Source organism: Agelaius tricolor, unplaced genomic scaffold, assembly GCF_023055355.1.
Source record: "Agelaius tricolor isolate 1412-34295 unplaced genomic scaffold, bAgeTri1.0.p SCAF_4, whole genome shotgun sequence".
In the NCBI taxonomy this organism is placed as follows: domain Eukaryota; kingdom Metazoa; phylum Chordata; class Aves; order Passeriformes; family Icteridae; genus Agelaius; species Agelaius tricolor.
In genome coordinates, this window is record NW_027269264.1 from 11,907,170 (window position 1) to 11,935,096 (window position 27,927).

Genomic DNA, 27,927 nt, shown 5'->3' on the forward strand with positions numbered 1-27,927 from the left:
ACGGAGGGTGGAGCAACAGGGGGTGGAACGATGGGAGGTGGTATGGGAGGGACCGAGGGAGGAGCTACGGTGGGAAACGGGGGAGGAGAGATGGGTGGGTAGGTGGGAGGAGGAGTGGGAGGTACTGAGGAGGGGTCTGGGAAGGAGGAGGGACTGGAAAAGGGGCAGGACAAAGAGGCGGGACATGGGGAGTGGCTGAGTGGCAGGAAGGGGTTGGGATTTGGTATGAAAGGATTCTGGGAAGAAGGAGAAGGGGGTTTTCCCACCAACTCAGCCATGCGGTCGCCTCCATCTTGGGCTCCCTGGGAGCCATTTTGAGTCATTGGAGGCAACCGGGGATAAACTGGGGATTTTGCAACTGGGGGACAAGAACATGGGGACTTAGAAACTGGGGACTGCGAACAAGGGGGTTTAGCAACTGGGGATTTCGGGACGGGAACAGGGGAAGCAGGAGAAGGTGAGGAGTCCCTAGGAGTCTGGCCAGGACTCCCAGGGCGGGGGGACGGGGGATTCCGAAGGGGGCCAGGGGACGAATGGATCCCCTGCGCCTGGCTGGAAGGGTGAGCTGCACCTTTCAGAATCCCAGACTTGCTTTTAGGGTGACGGGGAGGAGGGTTAGGGGTAGAGGGAGCCGAACTTGAACTGGGGTTACAACTAAACGTAACTCTTGGTCTCTCTGAGTCCCCTTTTGCTCTCAAAATGTTTTTAACTTGAGATGATAAAAATGCCAATTGTGAGAGCGAGGCATCCCCTGACCTGACCAACTCCGAGAGTCTCTTAGAGACTCTCCGCCAAAAGGCAGGATCTTTGATTAAGGCAGGGGAGACCTCGGGGAACTCAGAGGAGATCCATCTAATTAACTTCTTAACTTCTTTTTTATCAAATGAACAACCCCCCCCAACAAGGACACCCGCAACTTGGAAAAAGAGCCCTTTCTGGGCTGCTGAGAGCTTCGCACCCATAGCTCTGTAAGATGGTAAAAGTCAGCAGCCGCAGCTAAGCCTCTCCGCACCAGTTAAGGAAAACAAAAACGCGAAAAAGGGTGCCACCCACCGGCCCCTGTCTAGATACTAAGGGGATGGTGACGAAACACCGGGGGGAAAGAAAGGCGACAGGGAGAGCGACGGAACACTCACCAGTCTGGGGGGTGACAAACGGAAAACCGGGGCGGAGAAGGTCCTGCAGCAGGGACGACTCCGGGTGCTGGAGCTGCCGTCCGGGGACCCCGGGGAGCGCTGCCTCAGGAGTGAGGTCTGCTCAACCTCGGGGTAGTTCCGCGTCCAGAGGATTTTAAAATCCTGCCCGTGGGGTCCGCGCGCCACTGATCTTCCGAGCTCTACTGACCCCAACGCCGATCAGGAGCTGTCCGGAGAGGGGCCCCACGTTGGGCGCCAGAACTGGAGCAGTGGCCGGATGATAAAGAATGCCCAGGCTAGGGAAGCAGTGTCCAGCCAACCTCCAGCCAGTCAAGCACTGCTCAGGCGCGAAACCCAGGCCCTGTGCTCAAGCGGTGTTATGCTTCAGGGCAGATGGCCGCGGGTAGAAACTCCAAAGCTGCAGGGTGCGGAAGAAAGGGCGACTCAGATCTTCTCGGGGTAGGAGGTTTTATTGGAAGGGGTGGTGGTGGGTTGGGGAGCTGAAGTCTGAGCACTGAGGCAGGCAAAAGCCTCAGGTTTTATAGGGAATAGGCGGGGTTGGGAACGACAAATCAGAAGAGGGGTACAAAAGATACATCGAAGATTGACAACAGTAAACAACCAACGGGAGACAGTTGCAGGTGGGGCCCTGGCCGCTGAACCAGTCACCCAACACCCCAGCCAGAAGCTTCTGGAAAAAGAGGCAGGGGTGCTGGATGACAGGCAGGCGGCCAGGGGAGGGGAACAAGCGAGATACATTGAGGTAACCAGGACAACATGGGAGGGGTACAGAGACTGACACTTACTGGAACCTTCGGGCAGAACCAAAACAACAACGGGGGGAGAACTGAACAAACATAGAACAAACCACAACAAGCTACCACTCCTGGTTCCAGTGGTGTTCAGCTGATAGAAATTCCAAGAGGAGGGAGGGTCAAGAGATGTGGTGGCCACACATCCCGAGGTAAATAGCCTTTGGCTTTCCTGGGGCCTTCCCCCACATGGGGCTGCCACTCACCTGGCCATTTAGGAGCTGGGTTAGGGGCTCCAGACACAGGTGTGGAGCCTTGCCTCTGGTGTGCCAGGGATCAGCGGCCACAGCTGGGCTGGGATGCAGGCCTGGGGGTGTGGGGTGTGCAGAGTAGGGCATGGCCTCAGCAGAGCAAGGCTTGATCTGCCCCTTTCCCCACCTACAAGCGCCTGAAAGGGCTTGAGCCAGCAATGTCCTCCAGTGTCTCACAACAAGGTTTGCAGGTTCCTATGCTTCTTGGCTGTCACGACTCCAGAGATTTGTGGCTGGATATTAAGAAGCTTGCACATTTGCTTCCTTCCCAAAGAGGCATCCTGAGCGTTGTTTTTTCTTTCTAAGGCCTTCCCTCCTTTCTATGTCCTCTTCTTGAGATAGTCCTGGGAAAGCCTCTCCTCTCTCCCCTTCTCCACCACAATGGAGGGGGACAATGGAAAAACCAATCTATGAGAAGCTGAGAATGTTAGAGTTATAATGTAGTGAAGGGGGGGGGGAAAAAAGCAGTAGAGGACAATAGGAAGAAAATTGTGCGAAAGAGGTAATGGCTTAAGCAAGAGAGGTGCAGTGTCACACGGGGCCCCTGGAGCAAAGACAGGATGGCCAGGGCTTCCAGCATGGTTCTGATGGTAGATGGGGGCTGCTGGTGCTGCCGGGAGCAGCTCTGGCCCTGCAGCGGCAGTTTGCTGCTCCCTCTCTGTGGCAGTGCTGGTGGCAGTGGCGATGGTGATGGGTGTCTGTCTCTCCCTGCGGAGCTCTGTTTGGCACTGCCGCTGCCATCAGTCCGCCACGCCGGGCGTGTGCGTGGCAATGGGATCTGCCGCTTTGCTGCCTCTTCCTACCAGCCTGCTGGGCTGCACTTGGCTTGGCTGCACTCCCTTTGGGCTTGGCTGAACTCACTTGGTATCAGTGTCAGCACTCTGGCTTGCCTTGTTCTGCTGGAGAAGAAAAACAGTCGCACATGCCCCCCTGGCCCTGATGGTTTCAGCTGTGTGTCAGAGCTGTCATTTCAGTGCCACCCATCTCAGCCCTGTGTCCTAAAAATTACTGTGGAAGGACAAAAGTGGGGGGAAAAATGGTGGTGGTGCTTTGGTGCCAAGGCCTCTCTGCTAGAGTGAGTCAGAGAGAAGGATCCTCCTTGCATTTCCTGTCATGGCATTTCCCTGCTGAAATCACAGCCACGGCTGTCATGTAAAATGTTTTGAATAAATAGTGCTGAAAGACGCATGGCCTTGTCTCTGTACTTAGGAGTAAACTCTAAATGTCATTGAAGTCATGCTTCTCCCTGTTTGCTCTTGCAATCTCTGCTGGTCAGAGTGACCCTGAGATGCGTTAGAAAGTCTCTTTCCCCAGCCCGGCAGTTGAAGAAGGAGTGGGAACTCTTCTGTTCTTGGTCTCAAGGTTGTTTATTGTTTCTTATCTATAATATTCTTTCTCCAACGTGCCAAGGTCTGTCTAGCAGCTTGGGTTGAGGCACACTGCCCACCTCAGAGGCAGTGTTGTCTTTTTATACCCAAAACTATGTGTACACTATTTACAATAACTTCCCAATACCTATCACCTATGTTAGATAGTGAGCTTCTCCTCTAAACCAATCTAAAAGTGCCAACATCACCCAGAAGATGGAGGCTAGGAAGAAGGAGGAAAAAGGACAAGGCACACATCCAAATTCCTCCATCTTGAGACCCCCGAGCTGTCATTTTCAAAACCTCAAAAATCTATTTTTCACCTGGTGACAAACTACCTATTATTCTACTTAAATTTTTTTGATTTATAATTCTTCATATCAAGATTGGTGATTGTTTTTTCCAAGGGCTAAATCAAAGGCACAGGCGTCTTGGGCTCTGTGCTAAAGTCTATGAGCCCCCGGGCAGCGGCTTGAGCCCTCCAGGGCAGGCAGAGGAATTTCCTGGGTTCTGATAGCTTGCTGCTTTCTAGAACTAAGGGAGGTCCCGCTGGAAGAAGCCTTCTGGTTTTTGCTCAGAAGCAATAGTGGCCAAAGAGCACTAATGTGGTTCCTCACATCCTGTTCGCTTCTCAGTGCTCAGCTTCTCAGTGTGGGCTAGAGGGGCTTAGTGTGTTTTTACTCTTAGATGCCTTGAGCAACAGGTGATGGACTAGGAGGGCTTTTTGTGTGGCTTTGTAGCAGAGGAGAACGCTGCAGGCTTTTTTTGGCATTATCTGTAGAGAAGGTGTGGTTCTGTGCATGAACTCACAAAGCAGCCCAGGGCACTGCTATTGTGATGTCAGCGGCCGCATGGCAGCGTTGTCAGGCAGAGTTGCTGTGCCGAGGCCCGGAAGGGCTCAGTGTGCAGAGCAGCTCTGCGGCACGCTCACTGCAGGGGAACCTGCTGATCGACGAGGTCTCTGCCAGCAGGACTCTGAGGTTTTTGGTTTCTCCCTACAGGCTTTGTCCCTTGCAGATTGAGCAGCACTGCTCCAGCCATGGAGGGAGTGTGTGCTGCAGCTTTCACGGCTTTTACCGTGGCTTATTCCGGGTACTTTTTCACCCACCTGGCACGTAAGTAGACGTTTTTCTTCAGTGCAGCATATGGAAACCCAAATGCCACAAAGAGGCCTTCAGCTGGGTAACACCCCTGCCCACAGCTAAGAAGGGCGTGTCTCTAGCCAGTGGGGCATGGGCAGCATTTGTGATGTAGCCTGCGGGGATTCCGCTCCTGCCGTGCCACGGCCTGTGGCAATGGAGTCTGGAGTCTCCTCAGTTTGCTGGCTCAAGCAAGACAACTTCCAGGATGGGAAGACTGGGAGAACTTGGCAGGAGTCCTTGTAAAAGCTGTGCACTGCTCTCCAGGACTGAGGCAAAGTCCCTCAGTTCAAGGCTTCTTGTCTGCATTCCCTCATCCCAGCATGTGCCTGTGGAACTTGACACTTCCTGCGCGCTAAAAGAGCCATTTCTTCTGTGATGAAATCACAGAATGAGCTTGGTAAAGGCCTCTGAGATGGACATTTTTGAGGAGTTCTTGTACGCTCCCACACACAGGAGCTGTTCCTGTGCTGTGTCATGATAGGACTGCCACCATGGCTCAGAGGGACTTGGGTGAAGCCTCCCTGGGGAAAGGTTTTCAGTAAGCTCATGGCAATTGCTGCATGCAATGTCTTGAGCAGACTGAAATACAGCAAAGAGAGGAGCTGTAGCCGCTGCTGGGTGAGGTGGGGCAGAAGCAATGACTGTTAGAGAACCACTTGTAGACTTAGTCTCAAGTTTCTATGGGTTGAGTGGCCAAAGAGGAGAGACAAGGTAGACACCAGGCAGTATTTTGTGCTGCTGTTGTCTTGCTTGCTGTGTGCCACAAGGGATGCTGCTGGAGTGGTGTAGTGAAAGCAGAATGCTCTGTCTTTGGGTTGACTTTGGGGTGGGCATGGCCAGCACAGGCAGTTTTCTTAGAGCATCTGGTTCTTTTTCCCTTGTGTGTTGCAGGTCACATCAGCCGTGCCTGGAGAGAATCCGCTCTTTGGGTGAGTGGCAAAGGAGCCTCTGGCCTTGGTAGCATTTGGCAATTGCGGAGCAAGCTGTGAGCTGGGCCTGTTGCAGTCCGGTGCCAGCCTGGCTGGATGAATGAAAGTACAGCCCAGGCCCTTTGCAGCAACAGCAGCAGCAGGAGGACCCAGGGCTGTTTTCTCCCGTTCCTTTCCAGAACTTTTAAGCAGCTGAATGTGGTGGCTGCCATGATGGAATTTCTCCTGTACAAGAGAGCGCAGTCCAATCCAGCTGGCCCATTCTACTTGAGTCTGAGCACCTTAGAATCCCATTTCTCTGCAGATGCTTTCTCCTGAGTGCATCTGGGTCTAGAGCTGAATATAAAGGACGCTGCTGTCTGTCTGCAGAGCCCAAAGGGAACCTCGGAGCCTCCAGTGGCTGTGTGTCTTCCTGAAGAAGAGGCCCAAGGGGAGGAAGATGCCCAGCAAAGTGTACCTGCTGCCACTGCAGGGCCTGAGCATGCAGCATCAGTAAGTGGCAGCTCTGGGCAGTCCTGTGGCTGGAGCAAAGCATAGCTGCAAGTTTCTGATCAGACAGCACCTCCCGTGCCTGGCTGAAGATGCTGAGGGCTGGAATCTTTCCTGCCCTTCCCGCAGGCAGTGAGGCCTGGAACTTGGAAGTTCAGGGATCACCTTCCTACTGTTCTGAAAGAGGCTGTGAATTTGTCTTAGCAAGAGACAGGAGGTAGCATTAGGATGTCTTGGCATGCTGCTGGGGTACAAGTGAGGCCCTTGGTGGCCAGTGGCTGTGCAGGCTCCCTGTCCCCAGTGAAGAGAGCAGTGCAAAGGTGCAGTTCAGAAGCTTGCAGGATATGAGGAGACACTGTCCCCAGGAGGGACCTGGCCCTGCGCAGACAGCAGCTGTCAGTAGCGAAAGGAACAGCTGAGATGCAGCGGGGCCTGTAGCTGAATATAGGTGAGGTGGTGAATGCCAGGTTCTTTCCTGTCCCTCATGCTGCTGTGTGTCCCCAGAGCAGAAGGGCAGCGTCAGCACCTGCTCTGGCTGCCTCTGCACGCGAGGAAGAGGCTGAAGAGGAGGAAGGTGCTCATGAACCTGCCCCTGCTGTCAGCCCAGGCCCAGAGCAAACATCATCAGTAAGTGCCTGCTTTGGTTAGCAGTGTGTGTGGTGTCATTTTGTCCGTGGTGTAAAAGCAGCCTTTGGATTTTGGGCCTTGAGCTGGAGAAGCGGGCTGCAAAAGCTGAGAGGTGAAGAGCCCTGGCTGTGGCCAGCAGCATCTTCCCAGGGGCTTGCATTTGAAATGGGATGGCAGGGGCACCTCTGCCAGGCACATTTGTGACCTCACTCATTTCTTTTCCCAGAGCTCCACCTCCTCTGTCCTGGCACCTGCAGGAGCTGCAGCAGAAGGCTCTGAAGGAGCCTCCAGTCCCCAAGCTGGCAAGTGCAGCGGGAGCAGCTCGTGCATCTGGAGCACCAGTAGCTCCTCTGGCAGCAGAGAGCAGCTGGGAGAGAGGACAGAGGACAAGTGCCTGGCCATGCTGAGTACGTCCTTTGTGATCCTTGTCTGCTGGAGCAGTGCCCTGTGTGTGCGTGTGTCGGCATGAGCTGTCCCAGCTCCTGTTCCTCCTCAGCTGAGTGCCAGCTCCTGAGGCCTCCACACAGGACCTGTTGTTGTGCTTTGAGGTGGTGAGGGGTCACCGGGGTGTTGCTCCTGCCTCTGAGAGCAGCTCAGCCTGGCTTGGCTTTGCCTGAGCTTCCCTGGAGGCAAAAGGCAAACCAGAGATTGTTTCTGGCTGAGCAGGAGGCCGTGACCCAGCCAATGAGTAGGCCTCAAGGAGCTCCTGTGGGGCACGGCCAAGGTCATCTTCAGAACTCGGCCTGTCCTAAAGGCTGAGGCACCTCATTCCTAAGGCCCAGCACAGTAGGTTGGAACATGAGCTGCTGCTCCTGAAAGGCAGAAGGCCATTGTTTAGGCAAAATTGTCCTGCTCAAAGCTGCAGATTGTGCTTCTGCTGGAAGCACTTTGCAATATTCTTGCTGTCCTGCAAAGGGCAGCTGTTGAGAACAATTGATTCCAGGAGCCAGGATGCCTTTGATGTTTGCAAGGATTAAAGCTTTGCTTGAAGGTCACAGAGTGTTGATTGCCAGGAACAGCAAGGTTTTGTTATTCCTGCTGCCCTTAACATTTCTAGACAACAACCAGTTCTCTTGGTTACAGCTTTCTGATCCCTGCATCCTCTGACTGTTTCTGCACGTGCTTAGATTTTAGTTTAGACGTCTAGTTTGGTGCAGGCCATCTGTGCTGCAGGGCTGCTCGTCTTGCTGCTGTTGTTTCTGAGGTGGTGGTGGTGGTGGTGGTGCGGTGGTGTTGTTGTTTGCCGACTGCCTGAGTTGAAAGGGCCCAGAGTTGCAGAGAGTGGGGCTGCCTTTCTGATCTGCTGCAGGGTGGGATCTCTTTTGAAGTGAGCATCTTTCCTTGGGATTTTTACAGAGATGCTGGTGAGCGAGGGAGATCCTGAGGCTGAATACACAGAGCTGGAAACCATTGGCAAAGGGTGAGTGCAGCCACAGCTCCTTCTTCAAAGGCAGGGCCTGTGCATTTTGCTGGTGTCACATCTCCCCAGAGCGACGTCAGGCAAGCTCCAAAGCTGTTCAGACACTGCGTTAGGATGATGCCTGATGATCTCTCAGTACTGGTCAGCATTTACAGCTGTGGTCCGAAGGCATGGCGGCAAAGACACCTGGACGCTGGCAATGTCTTTTCTGCGGCAAAGAGCAGCACCTGGCAGATCTCCTGTCCCTCAAGTCTGTTGCACCTGATTGCCGCTCTTCCTAGGAGAAAGCATTTTGGCATGTCTCAAAAGAATACAGAATGCGTGGGAATGAAAGGAGGAGAAACTTTGTTGCCTCAGAGGTCAAGTCAGCAGCTGACAGCTGTCAGGGAACAGCTCTGGGTAACATTTCTTTCCAGTATTTTGCTGAAAGCAAGATTCAGTGGTCTGGATGGCCACCACCTAGCCTAGCAGCCAAAAGCAGAAATGAAAGAAGCAGCTCTCTTTTGTAGCTGAGGTGGCAAAAGACAAAGCTTCAGGGCAATGGCCAGTGCCAATGCACTCCAGAGGAAAAGGCATCATCTGGCTGATGGCAGAACCCTGGTGGATCCTGTGGGGTTTAGGCCTTTCCTGCAAAGAATCCACCAAGCTGTTCCCTTTGAAAGCCGGCTCTGCTGACTGGAAATGGGACTGATTTGCAACATTTTCCCTGTGAGAAGCCAAATGTACAAGAAGTCTCCAGAAAAGCAGAGTCCTCCAGGTGTCTGGTGCACTGAAGAGAAGCAGCTGACAACAGCTCTGGACTCAGAACACCGCTGTCCAAGGATCCAGTGTTTTGAGGACTTCTCCATTTGTGTGTGCAGCAATGGAAGCCTTTCCCTGCTCTGGCTGTGGCTGCAGCTGTGGCCGGGCACTAACTTCCTTGCAAGCTGGAGAAGGGATCTGTGTCTGGAGGCTTTCCTGCAATGGCTGTTCCGTGCCCTCGGGCTTCTCAGAAGGCCTCCGTAGTGGTGCTTGAGTTTGGCAGACAGGCTCCAAGGAGAAGTGGGAGAAGGCCCAACTGGCAAGTTCCTGGAAAAATCCCACACATGTACAGATACAGAAAGAGAAAAGGGGGGAAAGACCCAGACGAGAATCTGTCCTATTCCATTTACTGTTTGCCCCAGGACTTATTTGCCATTGGACTGCAGTGTCTTGCAGTGGCAGGGACTAAAGGACTTCTTCTTTCTCCGCTGCTGTTTTGTTTCTAGGGGTTTCGGCACGGTGTGCATGGCAGTGGAGACTGCCACAGGAGAAGAGGTAAGCGCCAAGCAGCGCCGCAGCTTCTGCAGCTCTCGAGTGCCCTCCCCTCTGCTGTGAGCTGTGGCTGAGCTTTGGGTGGCCAGGAGAGCTTTGCTGCAAAGGCAGATGAAGTGCAGAGCAGTGTCCGCCCTGCCAAATACAGTGGGGACAGATTTTGTCCTTCTCAGCTGCCCCTGGGAATGCAAGGAGGCCAGAGGAGGACACGCTGGCTGGGTCTTAGTGCCCAGGTGGTGTCTCAGAGCATGGCACTGCTCTTTGGGGCTGCAGGGTTCCTGAGTTCTCTTTTCCGGCTGTTAGCAAATACATGGGAATTGTGCTGATAGTTCTGTAGGCACCTGCAGTGCTGCCCTTGGAACTGTGCTTAGACAGAGTGGTCTGCAAGGAGTCTCTCAAAGGCCTAAGCCCTGCCCATAGCCCGGTGTATATCCCTAGAAGATCATGGCCTGGGTTATTTCGTTTTACAGTCAGGCAGTAATTGCAAAAGTCAGTGGTGTGAAGAAAAGTATTTGAGTGGAGCAAAATGAAAATTCCTGGAGTGAGGAAATGCTAGGATTGTGGTTTTTGGAGGTGTCCTTAATGATGTTTTCATCATTGTGGCATTTTTTCATTGTGAAGTATGTAGGGTTGTATATCTTAGGAGGAATAGCCCTCAGGATGTTTTTAGGACAGCATTTTATCTGCCACATCTCTAACTGTTTGCTTTGTTGTTGTGCCATGGAGAATGCCAGTGACTGCTGGAGTAATGATCCAATCCCCTAGAAGTGCCAATGGTTTCCCAGCAGTTTTGCTCCATTTTTACTGGCACAAAATGGCTTCCTGCTTGCAAGAGGTGTGTGAATGAGCATGGGGATGATAAAGTAAGGCTATGGGAGAAGACTGGCTATGGGCACAGTGAGTGTTGTTAGACCTCTGAGGTGGAGAGCTTAGAGCGTGTTTCTGCCAGGTTTCCAGGGCAAAGGGTATGTGGCTCTGTGTCCTGGGAGGTGCCCGAGCAGGCGGTCTGATGTCCTGTCACAAGGCAGCTTGGCCCAGCCCAGCACTATCATCCCATAATCACTGTCTCCATGTTGCCCTTGTGGTCCTGTGCCACAGACTTCTTTGGTTCATGGTTTTCCATGTCGTTTTAGGTGGCCATAAAGAAAATTAGTCTCCTGCAAGAGAGCGGCAGCGAACTGTGCCTGAATGAAATCCAGGTCATGCGTGGCAATAAGCACGCCAACCTTGTCAACTATGTAGACAGGTGAGTGGTTCTGCTGTTCTGCTGTGAAAGGTCATTCACATCCTGCAAGCCAGAGGTTCAAGCACTCCTTTGGTGGATGGCAGAGGATGGAGCTGTTCATTCCTGTTTCTGGGCTGATCTACAGTGTCTTGGGAGGAGATTGCATTGGGGCTGCATTACTCTTTCCTGGCATGCTGAGTTTGAAGGGCGCTTTCAAAGGCGGGACTTGGCCCTATCTTACTGAGCCAACAGCCTCAAAGTTCCTGTGCTCTCTCCCCATGGATTTGTTGGCTTTGGGGTTGGATTTTTTCCCCATGGGTCTGAAGTGCTGCCAAAGCACTGTAGATTGTATTTCCCTTGGCCTGTTCGTTGGTGTGGATAGCAAGCAGTGTTTTAGACTGCCCAGAGTTCAAGGCCTGTAGAGCGTAGTGAATGACTGCTCACTTCCTCCTGTCTTCCTCTGAGAGAGACACAGAAACAAGAATCCATCAGGTGGTGTGAGTGCACACCACACCTTCATCTCCAGGCTGTTGTTTCCTCCTTTCAGCTACCTGCTGGACGAGGAACTCTGGCTCGTGATGGAATACATGGACGGAGGTTCCTTACACGATGTCATCAGGGAGACTCGTCTGGCAGAAGGAGAGATAGCAGCTGTCTCTCGGGAGGTAAGGGATAGTGCCTGTGCTTCCCATGCCTTGGTCGGGATGGTCCTTCCAAATGGGTGACAAGGAGAGGAGAGATTTCATCTTCTGAGCCTCCTTGCTGCCTTTCTCTTATGACTGGCAGTAGCAAGAGCATCTGAAGTGCCTGCCAGTGTCCCTGCCCTTCTTCTAGTGTGTTTGTGTTTGCCTCTCTAAACACTTGCCTGGAGCCTGTGTGTGCTGCATTCCTTCCCTGGACGGGCAAAGTTGCTGGTGGCACAATGTAAAATAAGTGGCACAGACAAAGATACACACTGGGCTGTCATGGAGCTCAGCCTCCAAGAGAGCCTTGCACCAAAGGGGTGTTTGCAAAAGCATCCACTCTTGTCTGGCTGGAGAGAGCACAGCCACTGCAGCAGTGCTGCTTCAGTCTGTGGTTGCAGGGCAGTGGCCGGAGGAACAATTGTCCTTTCTCTTTCAGAAGCACACACACCCTCACTTAGAAAGGCACTGCTGTCCTTGTGTTGGAGCAGCAAGCTCTTGCCCTTGCCAGCAGCCTGTCGTGCCATGGCTCAGCATGGCCCAGGAATGTTGCAGTGTTGCAGATGTGCCACTTCCCTGCTTGTGGGATGAAATCCACTTAGGCTGGTGTTTCTTTTTCCTCTCTCAGTGCCTGCAAGGCCTGGATTTCCTTCACTCCAAGCAAGTGATCCACCGGGACGTCAAAAGCCACAACATTCTCCTGCGTCTAGACGGATCCGTCAAGTTGGGTGGGTGTTGTTGGCCAGGCTCAGCCGCGGCAGGCTGCGGTGTGGGGCTGCCTTTGGGTGACTGCCGGTTCCCTGCAGTGGTGCCTGTGGCAGTCCAGGCTGCCCTGATACAAGTGCAGAGCACAGCCCCAAGGTGCAGGGAGGTGTTGCTGGGAACAAGGGCTCAGGAGTGCCTTTGGCTTGTGCGTGTGTCCCTTCCCAAGCAAGGCACTTACAGTCTAATAGCTTCAGGGCACTAAAAGCCACTGCCTGAAAGCTGGGGCTTTTGCTAACTGGCCAATTCCGTATTTCCTCGGCTGCAGGCCAGAGGAATGGCAGCATGGCCCCTTGATGGCAGCCGGGTTCCACGCTGCCCTCTTGGACATTGGTACAGTGGGGATTTCTTTGCTTTACTTTCCTCATTCACGCTGGCCTGTTTTTTCTCCTCAGCTGATTTTGGCCTTGCTGCTCAGCTGACCGCTGAGCAGAGCAAACGGAGATCAGCTGTTGGGACCACTTACTGGATGGCGCCAGAAATCTTCACCAGGAAGCTCTATGGCCCCAAAGTGGACATCTGGTCCTTTGGCATTGTGGGGATCGAGATGGTGGAAGGGGCGCCTCCTTACCGGATGAAAACCTCCCGCACGGTGCGCTGCAACTGCTCTCAGATACTGCTGACACCCAAACATAATCTGCTCCCATTCTTCTGCCTGGCAAGCTTGCTAACACCTGGAAATGAGAGGTTCCAGGCTGCATAGTCTCTCGTGCTCCTTGTCCAGATTGTCCCCTTGCCATTTCAGTGCACGAACCGCACAAAAAATGGTGATGCCTTTTGCTTGAGGGAAGCTTTGACAAAAGGGCAAAGCTGGGCTTTTAGTCCCCATCAGCCAGTGAAATCAGGGGTGAAGGCAAGAGCCTTTGCCTATTGGACTGGCTATGGCTGCCTGTGGCTTTGTGTTCTTTCAGTAGGGGTAGGAAAGGTATCTGCCAGGCTCTGGCAGGGAGTAAAGTGCCACGGGAGAGTGGAGCCTGTCCCGTGGGGTGGGGTGTGTGTGAGCAGTTTGGGGTGCAAAGGAGACAGGTAGAGCGTGGCATTTCCTTCTTCTCTAGGTTCAAGAGCTGATCAGCAGCGGGGGCAGGCCAAAGCTGCAGAAGCCCAGGCAACAGTCGGCGTGGTTGCGAGACTTTCTGCACTGCTGCCTGGAGAGGGACGAGGACAGGCGCTGGTCTGCCCAGGAACTGCTGCAGGTAAAAGGCAAAGCGGCTGCAGGCTGCGCCAGCTGCCCGCTGCCAGGGGCTCCTCATCTGCTCAAGTCCAAGGCGTCTGATGGAGCCCGCTCCTAAGAATCTCCCCTCTGGGGGCTTGCAAAGGAAAACAAAGGAGAATCCTGGCCTAGGATGCCTTGGAAGGAGCCTTTCAAGGTCACCTAGACCAAATCTCCTTAAGCTGAAGACATCTGGAGTCACGGATTTGTGGGATTGGGAGCCATTTTGCCTCATGTAGCAAGGTCCTGGATGTGGAGACAGTGGTGCCCAGAATGCCCTCCTTTTCTTCTTTCTGTATCTTTCTGGTAGCCAGAGAAAGCCTGTTTCAGCCTGTGAGGAAAGTACAAGTTCATGTTTTTCTTTTTCTCTTTGGGCAGCATCCGTTTGTAACATCAGCCAAGCCGACCTCCGAGCTGACACCTCTGATCATGGCCACGCAGCAGTTTATGGCCAACAGGAGATACTAGCCCTGGAAGAGGCCATTGTTATTGTTTGCAGTTTGCAGTTTGTAGTTTGTAGTTTGTAGATTATAGCTCGTAGTTTGTAGTTTCTAGATTATAGCTCATAGTTCGTAGTCTCTTTATTCGAATAGGCAAAATAAATACTATAATAAATAAAACCTTCACTGTGCTGGAAGCTTCCCTTTGTTCTCACCCTGTGAATAAGCTCTAAATTTGCTTCTGAATGGTCAAGTGTTTCTTCGATGTGGGAAGACACATGGATGGGGATTTGTGGCAGGGTTTGGAAGCGTGCAAAGGTCTTCTTCCTTCAGTGCCTACAGGCCACAAGCTCTTGTGGAGATAGAGGCATTGCAGCTGTGGCTAGAGGAGCAGAGTAGGGCAGAATGGAGCAGAGCAGTGGTGTCACTGCTGGGGATGCTGCTGTGGCTGTGGGCAGAGGGGGAGGGAGCCGGGCTTCTCCAGGGGCTCAGGCGCAGGTGAGTGTCCAGTGGGAAGGCAAGTTCTGCCACGGGACCCAAGGCCAACATGAGGGAGCGAAAACTTGTGCAGTTGGGACCTGCCTGAGCCACTGTGGAGGCCTGTGGGCCTGCTAGGGCACTTCCTGGGGCTGTGGCCTGGAAGAATGTCCCCTAGACTTTAACCTCCCCCATGGTCTCCTGTTTATCGTTTCAATATACATTTGATACCGTGATTATTGAAAATCATTTACTTTGCTATGTTTGGTGGTAACTGATGGTATATTTGACTACCATTTAAATTTAAATTTAAATTTTGGTTGCACAATATTTGATAGACTTCCTTTCCCAGTTTTCATGTTCTTCCCCCACTTCCCTGAACCCATTGTCCCTGAGAAGGACAGGCCAGGAGATGGAACCTGCTCAAGAGCAAGCAAAGGCGAGCCACCAGCCATCTGCCATCTCCCCTCCTCTTCTGACCCCTTGCCAGGACGGCACCGGCCATGGTGTCCTGGATTCTACCCTAACCCACTTTCTGACTGCCCTCAACCCTGCCCGCACTTTCCTCTTGTATTAGCAGTCCCCCATTTTTGCTGCAATACATATGTCAGAGATCAGCGCTACAATAGAAGTTGAGAATAAAACAGCTGGAGGACCGACTCTGTTGCCCCCACAGGAGTTCTGTGCCCTGCACCACCGGAAGGTTCCCCCATTCTAGTCCCCCATGAAACCTTTTCTTTTGACTTGTGTGTTTGCTGAAGGCCACGCGGGAAAGGTTCCACCATAAGTCTTTTGGCTTTGATTTTCTGTTCTCTTTTGTTTTGTGGGTAAGTGAAAGGGAATGAAGTGGCGGGGAGCCATCTGGGAGTCAGGGCCCGCGAAGTGAGGGAAAATGAAAATTGTATTTTCTTATTGTTTGCTTATGTCTGCAATATCAACCCACCTGTTCATTTTAATTCCCAAGTTTAGTTAAAATCTACTAAGTATTGTGTTGGTTTTAGGTATAAGAAGATATTATTTTTACTATGATTGTTATACCTTTCATTTTAAATAAAACAAAAAAGGGGGAGTGTGGGGGTTTGTCCTGGAGGGCACGGGCCAAAAATGACCACACAGCCACACATCAGACAACAATGACCAACACCAAGCCTCAGGAGAAGAGAAGCCACAACGGATGACAGCCAGAAAACTTATGGTGAGCTGATCATGAAGTGGAGAGGACTCTGGGGCCAACTGGGAGTGGCCATGCAGATCAACAGCCTGTCTGAACCCGTCAGGGCACAGGAAAAACAGGTGATGGCTTTGGGATGGGCACCCAAGCTGCCAACACTATCCCCCAATGCACCATCCAGCACCAAGAGAAGACTTGCTGAATTTTATCAGTATTTCATCCAATTATTCTTTTTTTTTGTGTTTTTTCTTTTGGCTAGTTTCAACTTCTGGACATAGTCCTCTCATTCCTTTGAGATTTCTACCTCTGCTTTTCTTTGCACCTTCCCCTCCCTGATTGTCAGCTGAGCTATTTACAGATGGCTTTTCTCACCCACCTGGTACCTGATGTGCGTGCCAGCACCAAAATAATTCTCCTTATTTTGCCCCTAACTGCCTTCTCTTTGGACCACTGTCACAGCTGGCAAAGCTTCAGTCTTTCACGTGTGTTTTTTGGCCAGTAAGTGGGTAAGGGCTGGCAAAGCAACTTCCTAAGGCCTCCAGAGCAATGCACTGCAAGCCAGACCTGTTCTCTTTCAGGCAAGGCTTCTCTGAAAGGACTTCAGAATTCCCACCATGGAACTGAGGCACTGTTGACAGAGCACTAGACTGTGAAAGGCTTTGAAAGGGGATAGGAAGCTCAGCTTGCAAATGAGACCAAGAGGAGGTAGGGTCAAGAGATGTGGTGGCCACACATCCCGAGGTAAATAGCCTTTGGCTTTCCTGGGGCCTTCCCCCACATGGGGCTCCCACTCACCTGGCCATTTAGGAGCTGGGTTAGGGGCTCCAGACACAGGTGTGGAGCCTCTGGTGTGCCAGGGATCAGCGGCCACAGCTGGGCCGGGATGCAGGCCTGGGGGTGTGGGGTGTGCAGAGTAGGGCATGGCCTCAGCAGAGCAAGGCTTGATCTGCCCCTTTCCCCACCTACAAGCGCCTGAAAGGGCTTGAGCCAGCAATGTCCTCCAGTGTCTCACAACAAGGTTTGCAGGTTCCTGTGCTTCTTGGCTGTCAAGACTCCAGAGATTTGTGGCTGGATATTAAGAAGCTTGCACATTTGCTTCCCTCCCAAAGAGGCATCCTGAGCGTTGTTTTTTCTTTCTAAGGCCTTCCCTCCTTTCTATGTCCTCTTCTTGAGGTAGTCCTGGGAAAGCCTCTCCTCTCTCCCCTTCTCCACCACAATGGAGGGGGACAATGGAAAAACCAATCTATGAGAAGCTGAGAATGTTAGAGTTATAATGTAGTGAGGGGGCGGGGGGCAAAAAAGCAGTAGACGACAATAGGAAGAAAATTGTGCAAAAGAGGTAATGGCTTAAGCAAGAAAGGTGCAGTGTCACACGGGGCCCCTGGAGCAAAGACAGGATGGCCAGGGCTTCCAGCATGGTTCTGATGGTAGATGGGGGCTGCTGGTGCTGCCGGGAGCAGCTCTGGCCCTGCAGTGGCAGTTTGCTGCTCCCTCTCTGCGGCAGTGCTGGTGGCAGTGGCGATGGTGATGGGTGTCTGTCTCTCCCTGCGGAGCTCTGTTTGGCACTGCCGCTGCCATCAGTCCGCCACGCCGGGCGTGTGCGTGGCAATGGGATCTGCCGCTTTGCTGCCTCTTCCTACCAGCCTGCTGGGCTGCACTTGGCTTGGCTGCACTCCCTTTGGGCTTGGCTGCACTCCCTTTGGGCTTGGCTGAACTCACTTGGTATCAGTGTCAGCACTCTGGCTTGCCTTGTTCTGCTGGAGAAGAAAAACAGTCGCACATGCCCCCCTGGCCCTGATGGTTTCAGCTGTGTGTCAGAGCTGTCATTTCAGTGCCACCCATCTCAGCCCTGTGTCCTAAAAATTACTGAAGAAGGACAAAAGTGGGGGGAAAAAATGGTGGTGGTGCTTTGGTGCCAAGGCCTCTCTGCTAGAGTGAGTCAGAGAGAAGGATCCTCCTTGCATTTCCTGTCATGGCGTTTCCCTGCTGAAATCACAGCCACGGCTGTGATGTAAAATGCTTTGAATAAATAGTGCTGAAAGACACATGGCCTTGTCTCTGTACCTAGGAGGAAACTCTAAATGTCATTGAAGTCATGCTTCTCCCTGTTTGCTCTTGTAATCTCTGCTGGTCAGAGTGACCCTGAGATGCGTTAGAAAGTCTCTTTCCCCAGCCCGGCAGTTGAAGAAGGAGTGGGAACTCTTCTGTTCTTGGTCTCAAGGTTGTTTATTGTTTCTTATCTATAATATTCTTTCTCCAACGTGCCAAGGTCTGTCTAGCAGCTTGGGTTGAGGCACACTGCCCACCTCAGAGGCAGTGTTGTCTTTTTATACCCAAAACTATGTGTACACTATTTACAATAACTTCCCAATACCTATCACCTATGTGAGACAGTGAACTTCTCCTCTAAACCAATCTAAAAGTGCCAACATCACTCAGAAGATGGTGGCTAGGAAGAAGGAGGAAAAAGGACAAGGCACACATCCAAATTCCTCCATCTTGAGACCCCCGAGCTGTCATTTTCAAAACCTCAAAAATCTATTTTTCACCTGGTGACCAACTACCTATTATTCTACTTAAACTCCTTTGACATGTAATTCTTCATATCAAGACTGGTGATTGTTTTTTCCAAGGGCTAAATCAAAGGCACAGGCATCTTGGGCTCTGTGCCAAAGTCTCTGAGCCCCCGGGCAGCGGCTTGAGCCCTCCAGGGCAGGGAGAGGAATTTCCTGGGTTCTGATAGTTTGCTGCTTTCTAGAACTAAGGGAGGTCCCGCTGGAAGAAGCCTTCTGGTTTTTGCTCAGAAGCAATAGTGGCCAAAGAGCACTAATGTGGTTCCTCACATCCTGCTCCCTTCTCAGTGCTCAGCTTCTCAGTGTGGGCTAGAGGGGCTTAGTGTGTTTTTACTCTTAGATGCCTTGAGCAACAGGTGATGGACTAGGAGGGCTTTTTGTGTGGCTTTGTAGCAGAGGAGAACGCTGCAGGCTTTTTTTGGCATTATCTGTGGAGAAGGTGTGGTTCTGTGCATGAACTCACAAAGCAGCCCAGGGCACTGCTATTGTGATGTCAGCGGCCGCATGGCAGCGTTGTCAGGCAGAGTTGCTGTGCCGAGGCCCGGAAGGGCTCAGTGTGCAGAGCAGCTCTGCGGCACGCTCACTGCAGGGGAGCCTGCTGATCGACGAGGTCTCTGCCAGCAGGACTCTGAGGTTTTTGGTTTCTCCCTACAGCCTTTGTCCCTTGCAGATTGAGCAGCACTGCTCCAGCCATGGAGGGAGTGTGTGCTGCAGCTTTCACGGCTTTTACCGTGGCTTATTCCGGCTACTTTTTCACCCACCTGGCACGTAAGTAGACGTTTTCCTTCAGTGCAGCATATGGAAACCCAAATGCCACAAAGAGGCCTTCAGCTGGGTAACACCCCTGCCCACAGCTAAGAAGGGCGTGTCTCTAGCCAGTGGGGCATGGGCAGCATTTGTGATGTAGCCTGCGGGGAGCGTGCCACGGCCTGTGGCAATGGAGTCTGGAGTCTCCTCAGTTTGCTGGCTCAAGCAAGACAACTTCCACGATGGGAAGACTGGAAGAGAGAGCTTGGCAGGCATCCTTGTAAAAGCTGTGCACTGCTCTCCAGGACTGAGGCAAAGTCCCTCAGTTCAAGGCTTCTTGTCTGCATTCCCTCATCCCAGCATGTGCCTGTGGAACTTGACACTTCCTGCGCGCTAAAAGAGCCATTTGTTCTGTGATGAAATCACAGAATGAGCTTGGTAAAGGCCTCTGAGATGGACATTTTTGAGGAGTTCTTGTACGCTCCCACACACAGGAGCTGTTCCTGTGCTGTGTCATGATAGGACTGCCACCATGGCTCAGAGGGACTTGGGTGAAGCCTCCCTGGGGAAAGGTTTTCAGTAAGCTCATGGCAATTGCTGCATGCAATGTCTTGAGCAGACTGAAATACAGCAAAGAGAGGAGCTGTAGCCGCTGCTGGGTGAGGTGGGGCAGAAGCAATGACTGTTAGAGAACCACTTGTAGACTTAGTCTCAAGTTTCTATGGGTTGAGTGGCCAAAGAGGAGAGACAAGGTAGACACCAGGCAGTATTTTGTGCTGCTGTTGTCTTGCTTGCTGTGTGCCACAAGGGATGCTGCTGGAGTGGTGTAGTGAAAGCAGAATGCTCTGTCTTTGGGTTGACTTTGGGGTGGGCATGGCCAGCACAGGCAGTTTTCTTAGAGCATCTGGTTCTTTTTCCCTTGTGTGTTGCAGGTCACATCAGCCGTGCCTGGAGAGAATCCGCTCTTTGGGTGAGTGGCAAAGGAGCCTCTGGCCTTGGTAGCATTTGGCAATTGCGGAGCAAGCTGTGAGCTGGGCCTGTTGCAGTCCGGTGCCAGCCTGGCTGGATGAATGAAAGTACAGCCCAGGCCCTTTGCAGCAACAGCAGCAGCAGGAGGACCCAGGGCTGTTTTCTCCCGTTCCTTTCCAGAACTTTTAAGCAGCTGAATGTGGTGGCTGCCATGATGGAATTTCTCCTGTACAAGAGAGCGCAGTCCAATCCAGCTGGCCCATTCTACTTGAGTCTGAGCACCTTAGAATCCCATTTCTCTGCAGATGCTTTCTCCTGAGTGCATCTGGGTCTAGAGCTGAATATAAAGGACGCTGCTGTCTGTCTGCAGAGCCCAAAGGGAACCTCGGAGCCTCCAGTGGCTGTGTGTCTTCCTGAAGAAGAGGCCCAAGGGGAGGAAGATGCCCAGCAAAGTGTACCTGCTGCCACTGCAGGGCCTGAGCATGCAGCATCAGTAAGTGGCAGCTCTGGGCAGTCCTGTGGCTGGAGCAAAGCATAGCTGCAAGTTTCTGATCAGACAGCACCTCCCGTGCCTGGCTGAAGATGCTGAGGGCTGGAATCTTTCCTGCCCTTCCCGCAGGCAGTGAGGCCTGGAACTTGGAAGTTCAGGGATCACCTTCCTACTGTTCTGAAAGAGGCTGTGAATTTGTCTTAGCAAGAGACAGGAGGTAGCATTAGGATGTCTTGGCATGCTGCTGGGGTACAAGTGAGGCCCTTGGTGGCCAGTGGCTGTGCAGGCTCCCTGTCCCCAGTGAAGAGAGCAGTGCAAAGGTGCAGTTCAGAAGCTTGCAGGATATGAGGAGACACTGTCCCCAGGAGGGACCTGGCCCTGCGCAGACAGCAGCTGTCAGTAGCGAAAGGAACAGCTGAGATGCAGCGGGGCCTGTAGCTGAATATAGGTGAGGTGGTGAATGCCAGGTTCTTTCCTGTCCCTCATGCTGCTGTGTGTCCCCAGAGCAGAAGGGCAGCGTCAGCACCTGCTCTGGCTGCCTCTGCACGCGAGGAAGAGGCTGAAGAGGAGGAAGGTGCTCATGAACCTGCCCCTGCTGTCAGCCCAGGCCCAGAGCAAACATCATCAGTAAGTGCCTGCTTTGGTTAGCAGTGTGTGTGGTGTCATTTTGTCCGTGGTGTAAAAGCAGCCTTTGGATTTTGGGCCTTGAGCTGGAGAAGCGGGCTGCAAAAGCTGAGAGGTGAAGAGCCCTGGCTGTGGCCAGCAGCATCTTCCCAGGGGCTTGCATTTGAAATGGGATGGCAGGGGCACCTCTGCCAGGCACATTTGTGACCTCACTCATTTCTTTTCCCAGAGCTCCACCTCCTCTGTCCTGGCACCTGCAGGAGCTGCAGCAGAAGGCTCTGAAGGAGCCTCCAGTCCCCAAGCTGGCAAGTGCAGCGGGAGCAGCTCGTGCATCTGGAGCACCAGTAGCTCCTCTGGCAGCAGAGAGCAGCTGGGAGAGAGGACAGAGGACAAGTGCCTGGCCATGCTGAGTACGTCCTTTGTGATCCTTGTCTGCTGGAGCAGTGCCCTGTGTGTGCGTGTGTCGGCATGAGCTGTCCCAGCTCCTGTTCCTCCTCAGCTGAGTGCCAGCTCCTGAGGCCTCCACACAGGACCTGTTGTTGTGCTTTGAGGTGGTGAGGGGTCACCGGGGTGTTGCTCCTGCCTCTGAGAGCAGCTCAGCCTGGCTTGGCTTTGCCTGAGCTTCCCTGGAGGCAAAAGGCAAACCAGAGATTGTTTCTGGCTGAGCAGGAGGCCGTGACCCAGCCAATGAGTAGGCCTCAAGGAGCTCCTGTGGGGCACGGCCAAGGTCATCTTCAGAACTCGGCCTGTCCTAAAGGCTGAGGCACCTCATTCCTAAGGCCCAGCACAGTAGGTTGGAACATGAGCTGCTGCTCCTGAAAGGCAGAAGGCCATTGTTTAGGCAAAATTGTCCTGCTCAAAGCTGCAGATTGTGCTTCTGCTGGAAGCACTTTGCAATATTCTTGCTGTCCTGCAAAGGGCAGCTGTTGAGAACAATTGATTCCAGGAGCCAAGATGCCTTTGATGTTTGCAAGGATTAAAGCTTTGCTTGAAGGTCACAGAGTGTTGATTGCCAGGAACAGCAAGGTTTTGTTATTCCTGCTGCCCTTAACATTTCTAGACAACAACCAGTTCTCTTGGTTACAGCTTTCTGATCCCTGCATCCTCTGACTGTTTCTGCACGTGCTTAGATTTTAGTTTAGACGTCTAGTTTGGTGCAGGCCATCTGTGCTGCAGGGCTGCTCGTCTTGCTGCTGTTGTTTCTGAGGTGGTGGTGGTGGTGGTGGTGCGGTGGTGTTGTTGTTTGCCGACTGCCTGAGTTGAAAGGGCCCAGAGTTGCAGAGAGTGGGGCTGCCTTTCTGATCTGCTGCAGGGTGGGATCTCTTTTGAAGTGAGCATCTTTCCTTGGGATTTTTACAGAGATGCTGGTGAGCGAGGGAGATCCTGAGGCTGAATACACAGAGCTGGAAACCATTGGCAAAGGGTGAGTGCAGCCACAGCTCCTTCTTCAAAGGCAGGGCCTGTGCATTTTGCTGGTGTCACATCTCCCCAGAGCGACGTCAGGCAAGCTCCAAAGCTGTTCAGACACTGCGTTAGGATGATGCCTGATGATCTCTCAGTACTGGTCAGCATTTACAGCTGTGGTCCGAAGGCATGGCGGCAAAGACACCTGGACGCTGGCAATGTCTTTTCTGCGGCAAAGAGCAGCACCTGGCAGATCTCCTGTCCCTCAAGTCTGTTGCACCTGATTGCCGCTCTTCCTAGGAGAAAGCATTTTGGCATGTCTCAAAAGAATACAGAATGCGTGGGAATGAAAGGAGGAGAAACTTTGTTGCCTCAGAGGTCAAGTCAGCAGCTGACAGCTGTCAGGGAACAGCTCTGGGTAACATTTCTTTCCAGTATTTTGCTGAAAGCAAGATTCAGTGGTCTGGATGGCCACCACCTAGCCTAGCAGCCAAAAGCAGAAATGAAAGAAGCAGCTCTCTTTTGTAGCTGAGGTGGCAAAAGACAAAGCTTCAGGGCAATGGCCAGTGCCAATGCACTCCAGAGGAAAAGGCATCATCTGGCTGATGGCAGAACCCTGGTGGATCCTGTGGGGTTTAGGCCTTTCCTGCAAAGAATCCACCAAGCTGTTCCCTTTGAAAGCCGGCTCTGCTGACTGGAAATGGGACTGATTTGCAACATTTTCCCTGTGAGAAGCCAAATGTACAAGAAGTCTCCAGAAAAGCAGAGTCCTCCAGGTGTCTGGTGCACTGAAGAGAAGCAGCTGACAACAGCTCTGGACTCAGAACACCGCTGTCCAAGGATCCAGTGTTTTGAGGACTTCTCCATTTGTGTGTGCAGCAATGGAAGCCTTTCCCTGCTCTGGCTGTGGCTGCAGCTGTGGCCGGGCACTAACTTCCTTGCAAGCTGGAGAAGGGATCTGTGTCTGGAGGCTTTCCTGCAATGGCTGTTCCGTGCCCTCGGGCTTCTCAGAAGGCCTCCGTAGTGGTGCTTGAGTTTGGAAGACAGGCTCCAAGGAGAAGTGGGAGAAGGCCCAACTGGCAAGTTCCTGGAAAAATCCCACACATGTACAGATACAGAAAGAGAAAAGGGGGGAAAGACCCAGACGAGAATCTGTCCTATTCCATTTACTGTTTGCCCCAGGACTTATTTGCCATTGGACTGCAGTGTCTTGCAGTGGCAGGGACTAAAGGACTTCTTCTTTCTCCGCTGCTGTTTTGTTTCTAGGGGTTTCGGCACGGTGTGCATGGCAGTGGAGACTGCCACAGGAGAAGAGGTAAGCGCCAAGCAGCGCCGCAGCTTCTGCAGCTCTCGAGTGCCCTCCCCTCTGCTGTGAGCTGTGGCTGAGCTTTGGGTGGCCAGGAGAGCTTTGCTGCAAAGGCAGATGAAGTGCAGAGCAGTGTCCGCCCTGCCAAATACAGTGGGGACAGATTTTGTCCTTCTCAGCTGCCCCTGGGAATGCAAGGAGGCCAGAGGAGGACACGCTGGCTGGGTCTTAGTGCCCAGGTGGTGTCTCAGAGCATGGCACTGCTCTTTGGGGCTGCAGGGTTCCTGAGTTCTCTTTTCCGGCTGTTAGCAAATACATGGGAATTGTGCTGATAGTTCTGTAGGCACCTGCAGTGCTGCCCTTGGAACTGTGCTTAGACAGAGTGGTCTGCAAGGAGTCTCTCAAAGGCCTAAGCCCTGCCCATAGCCCGGTGTATATCCCTAGAAGATCATGGCCTGGGTTATTTCGTTTTACAGTCAGGCAGTAATTGCAAAAGTCAGTGGTGTGAAGAAAAGTATTTGAGTGGAGCAAAATGAAAATTCCTGGAGTGAGGAAATGCTAGGATTGTGGTTGTTGGAGGTGTCCTTAATGATGTTTTCATCATTGTGGCATTTTTTCATTGTGAAGTATGTAGGGTTGTATATCTTAGGAGGAATAGCCCTCAGGATGTTTTTAGGACAGCATTTTATCTGCCACATCTCTAACTGTTTGCTTTGTTGTTGTGCCATGGAGAATGCCAGTGACTGCTGGAGTAATGATCCAATCCCCTAGAAGTGCCAATGGTTTCCCAGCAGTTTTGCTCCATTTTTACTGGCACAAAATGGCTTCCTGCTTGCAAGAGGTGTGTGAATGAGCATGGGGATGATAAAGTAAGGCTATGGGAGAAGACTGGCTCTGGGCACAGTGAGTGTTGTTAGACCTCTGAGGTGGAGAGCTTAGAGCGTGTTTCTGCCAGGTTTCCAGGGCAAAGGGTATGTGGCTCTGTGTCCTGGGAGGTGCCCGAGCAGGCGGTCTGATGTCCTGTCACAAGGCAGCTTGGCCCAGCCCAGCACTATCATCCCATAATCACTGTCTCCATGTTGCCCTTGTGGTCCTGTGCCACAGACTTCTTTGGTTCATGGTTTTCCATGTCGTTTTAGGTGGCCATAAAGAAAATTAGTCTCCTGCAAGAGAGCGGCAGCGAACTGTGCCTGAATGAAATCCAGGTCATGCGTGGCAATAAGCACGCCAACCTTGTCAACTATGTAGACAGGTGAGTGGTTCTGCTGTTCTGCTGTGAAAGGTCATTCACATCCTGCAAGCCAGAGGTTCAAGCACTCCTTTGGTGGATGGCAGAGGATGGAGCTGTTCATTCCTGTTTCTGGGCTGATCTACAGTGTCTTGGGAGGAGATTGCATTGGGGCTGCATTACTCTTTCCTGGCATGCTGAGTTTGAAGGGCGCTTTCAAAGGCGGGACTTGGCCCTATCTTACTGAGCCAACAGCCTCAAAGTTCCTGTGCTCTCTCCCCATGGATTTGTTGGCTTTGGGGTTGGATTTTTTCCCCATGGGTCTGAAGTGCTGCCAAAGCACTGCAGATTGTATTTCCCTTGGCCTGTTCGTTGGTGTGGATAGCAAGCAGTGTTTTAGATTGCCCAGAGTTCAAGGCCTGTAGAGCGTAGTGAATGACTGCTCACTTCCTCCTGTCTTCCTCTGAGAGAGACACAGAAACAAGAATCCATCAGGTGGTGTGAGTGCACACCACACCTTCATCTCCAGGCTGTTGTTTCCTCCTTTCAGCTACCTGCTGGACGAGGAACTCTGGCTCGTGATGGAATACATGGACGGAGGTTCCTTACACGATGTCATCAGGGAGACTCGTCTGGCAGAAGGAGAGATAGCAGCTGTCTCTCGGGAGGTAAGGGATAGTGCCTGTGCTTCCCATGCCTTGGTCGGGATGGTCCTTCCAAATGGGTGACAAGGAGAGGAGAGATTTCATCTTCTGAGCCTCCTTGCTGCCTTTCTCTTATGACTGGCAGTAGCAAGAGCATCTGAAGTGCCTGCCAGTGTCCCTGCCCTTCTTCTAGTGTGTTTGTGTTTGCCTCTCTAAACACTTGCCTGGAGCCTGTGTGTGCTGCATTCCTTCCCTGGACGGGCAAAGTTGCTGGTGGCACAATGTAAAATAAGTGGCACAGACAAAGATACACACTGGGCTGTCATGGAGCTCAGCCTCCAAGAGAGCCTTGCACCAAAGGGGTGTTTGCAAAAGCATCCACTCTTGTCTGGCTGGAGAGAGCACAGCCACTGCAGCAGTGCTGCTTCAGTCTGTGGTTGCAGGGCAGTGGCCGGAGGAACAATTGTCCTTTCTCTTTCAGAAGCACACACACCCTCACTTAGAAAGGCACTGCTGTCCTTGTGTTGGAGCAGCAAGCTCTTGCCCTTGCCAGCAGCCTGTCGTGCCATGGCTCAGCATGGCCCAGGAATGTTGCAGTGTTGCAGATGTGCCACTTCCCTGCTTGTGGGATGAAATCCACTTAGGCTGGTGTTTCTTTTTCCTCTCTCAGTGCCTGCAAGGCCTGGATTTCCTTCACTCCAAGCAAGTGATCCACCGGGACGTCAAAAGCCACAACATTCTCCTGCGTCTAGACGGATCCGTCAAGTTGGGTGGGTGTTGTTGGCCAGGCTCAGCCGCGGCAGGCTGCGGTGTGGGGCTGCCTTTGGGTGACTGCCGGTTCCCTGCAGTGGTGCCTGTGGCAGTCCAGGCTGCCCTGATACAAGTGCAGAGCACAGCCCCAAGGTGCAGGGAGGTGTTGCTGGGAACAAGGGCTCAGGAGTGCCTTTGGCTTGTGCGTGTGTCCCTTCCCAAGCAAGGCACTTACAGTCTAATAGCTTCAGGGCACTAAAAGCCACTGCCTGAAAGCTGGGGCTTTTGCTAACTGGCCAATTCCGTATTTCCTCGGCTGCAGGCCAGAGGAATGGCAGCATGGCCCCTTGATGGCAGCCGGGTTCCACGCTGCCCTCTTGGACATTGGTACAGTGGGGATTTCTTTGCTTTGCTTTCCTCATTCACGCTGGCCTGTTTTTTCTCCTCAGCTGATTTTGGCCTTGCTGCTCAGCTGACCGCTGAGCAGAGCAAACGGAGATCAGCTGTTGGGACCACTTACTGGATGGCGCCAGAAATCTTCACCAGGAAGCTCTATGGCCCCAAAGTGGACATCTGGTCCTTTGGCATTGTGGGGATCGAGATGGTGGAAGGGGCGCCTCCTTACCGGATGAAAACCTCCCGCACGGTGCGCTGCAACTGCTCTCAGATACTGCTGACACCCAAACATAATCTGCTCCCATTCTTCTGCCTGGCAAGCTTGCTAACACCTGGAAATGAGAGGTTCCAGGCTGCATAGTCTCTCGTGCTCCTTGTCCAGATTGTCCCCTTGCCATTTCAGTGCACGAACCGCACAAAAAATGGTGATGCCTTTTGCTTGAGGGAAGCTTTGACAAAAGGGCAAAGCTGGGCTTTTAGTCCCCATCAGCCAGTGAAATCAGGGGTGAAGGCAAGAGCCTTTGCCTATTGGACTGGCTATGGCTGCCTGTGGCTTTGTGTTCTTTCAGTAGGGGTAGGAAAGGTATCTGCCAGGCTCTGGCAGGGAGTAAAGTGCCACGGGAGAGTGGAGCCTGTCCCGTGGGGTGGGGTGTGTGTGAGCAGTTTGGGGTGCAAAGGAGACAGGTAGAGCGTGGCATTTCCTTCTTCTCTAGGTTCAAGAGCTGATCAGCAGCGGGGGCAGGCCAAAGCTGCAGAAGCCCAGGCAACAGTCGGCGTGGTTGCGAGACTTTCTGCACTGCTGCCTGGAGAGGGACGAGGACAGGCGCTGGTCTGCCCAGGAACTGCTGCAGGTAAAAGGCAAAGCGGCTGCAGGCTGCGCCAGCTGCCCGCTGCCAGGGGCTCCTCATCTGCTCAAGTCCAAGGCGTCTGATGGAGCCCGCTCCTAAGAATCTCCCCTCTGGGGGCTTGCAAAGGAAAACAAAGGAGAATCCTGGCCTAGGATGCCTTGGAAGGAGCCTTTCAAGGTCACCTAGACCAAATCTCCTTAAGCTGAAGACATCTGGAGTCACGGATTTGTGGGATTGGGAGCCATTTTGCCTCATGTAGCAAGGTCCTGGATGTGGAGACAGTGGTGCCCAGAATGCCCTCCTTTTCTTCTTTCTGTATCTTTCTGGTAGCCAGAGAAAGCCTGTTTCAGCCTGTGAGGAAAGTACAAGTTCATGTTTTTCTTTTTCTCTTTGGGCAGCATCCGTTTGTAACATCAGCCAAGCCGACCTCCGAGCTGACACCTCTGATCATGGCCACGCAGCAGTTTATGGCCAACAGGAGATACTAGCCCTGGAAGAGGCCATTGTTATTGTT

The 27,927-nt window shown here is 52.7% G+C and overlaps 1 protein-coding gene across 1 annotated transcript; it reads left to right on the forward strand.

Moving 5' to 3' along the window:
• The first annotated feature begins 14,191 nt into the window (after positions 1–14,191).
• Positions 14,192–27,901, forward strand: LOC139589424 (serine/threonine-protein kinase PAK 3-like). The gene is made up of 13 exons (XM_071425895.1): positions 14,192–14,284; positions 19,687–19,724; positions 20,094–20,216; positions 20,718–20,840; positions 21,067–21,146; positions 22,197–22,260; positions 23,508–23,556; positions 24,687–24,799; positions 25,326–25,443; positions 26,090–26,189; positions 26,619–26,815; positions 27,279–27,416; positions 27,812–27,901. The coding sequence occupies exons 1-13, from the start codon at positions 14,192–14,194 to the stop codon at positions 27,899–27,901; spliced, it is 1,326 nt and encodes a 441-aa protein (XP_071281996.1).
• Positions 27,902–27,927: the final 26 nt, after the last annotated feature.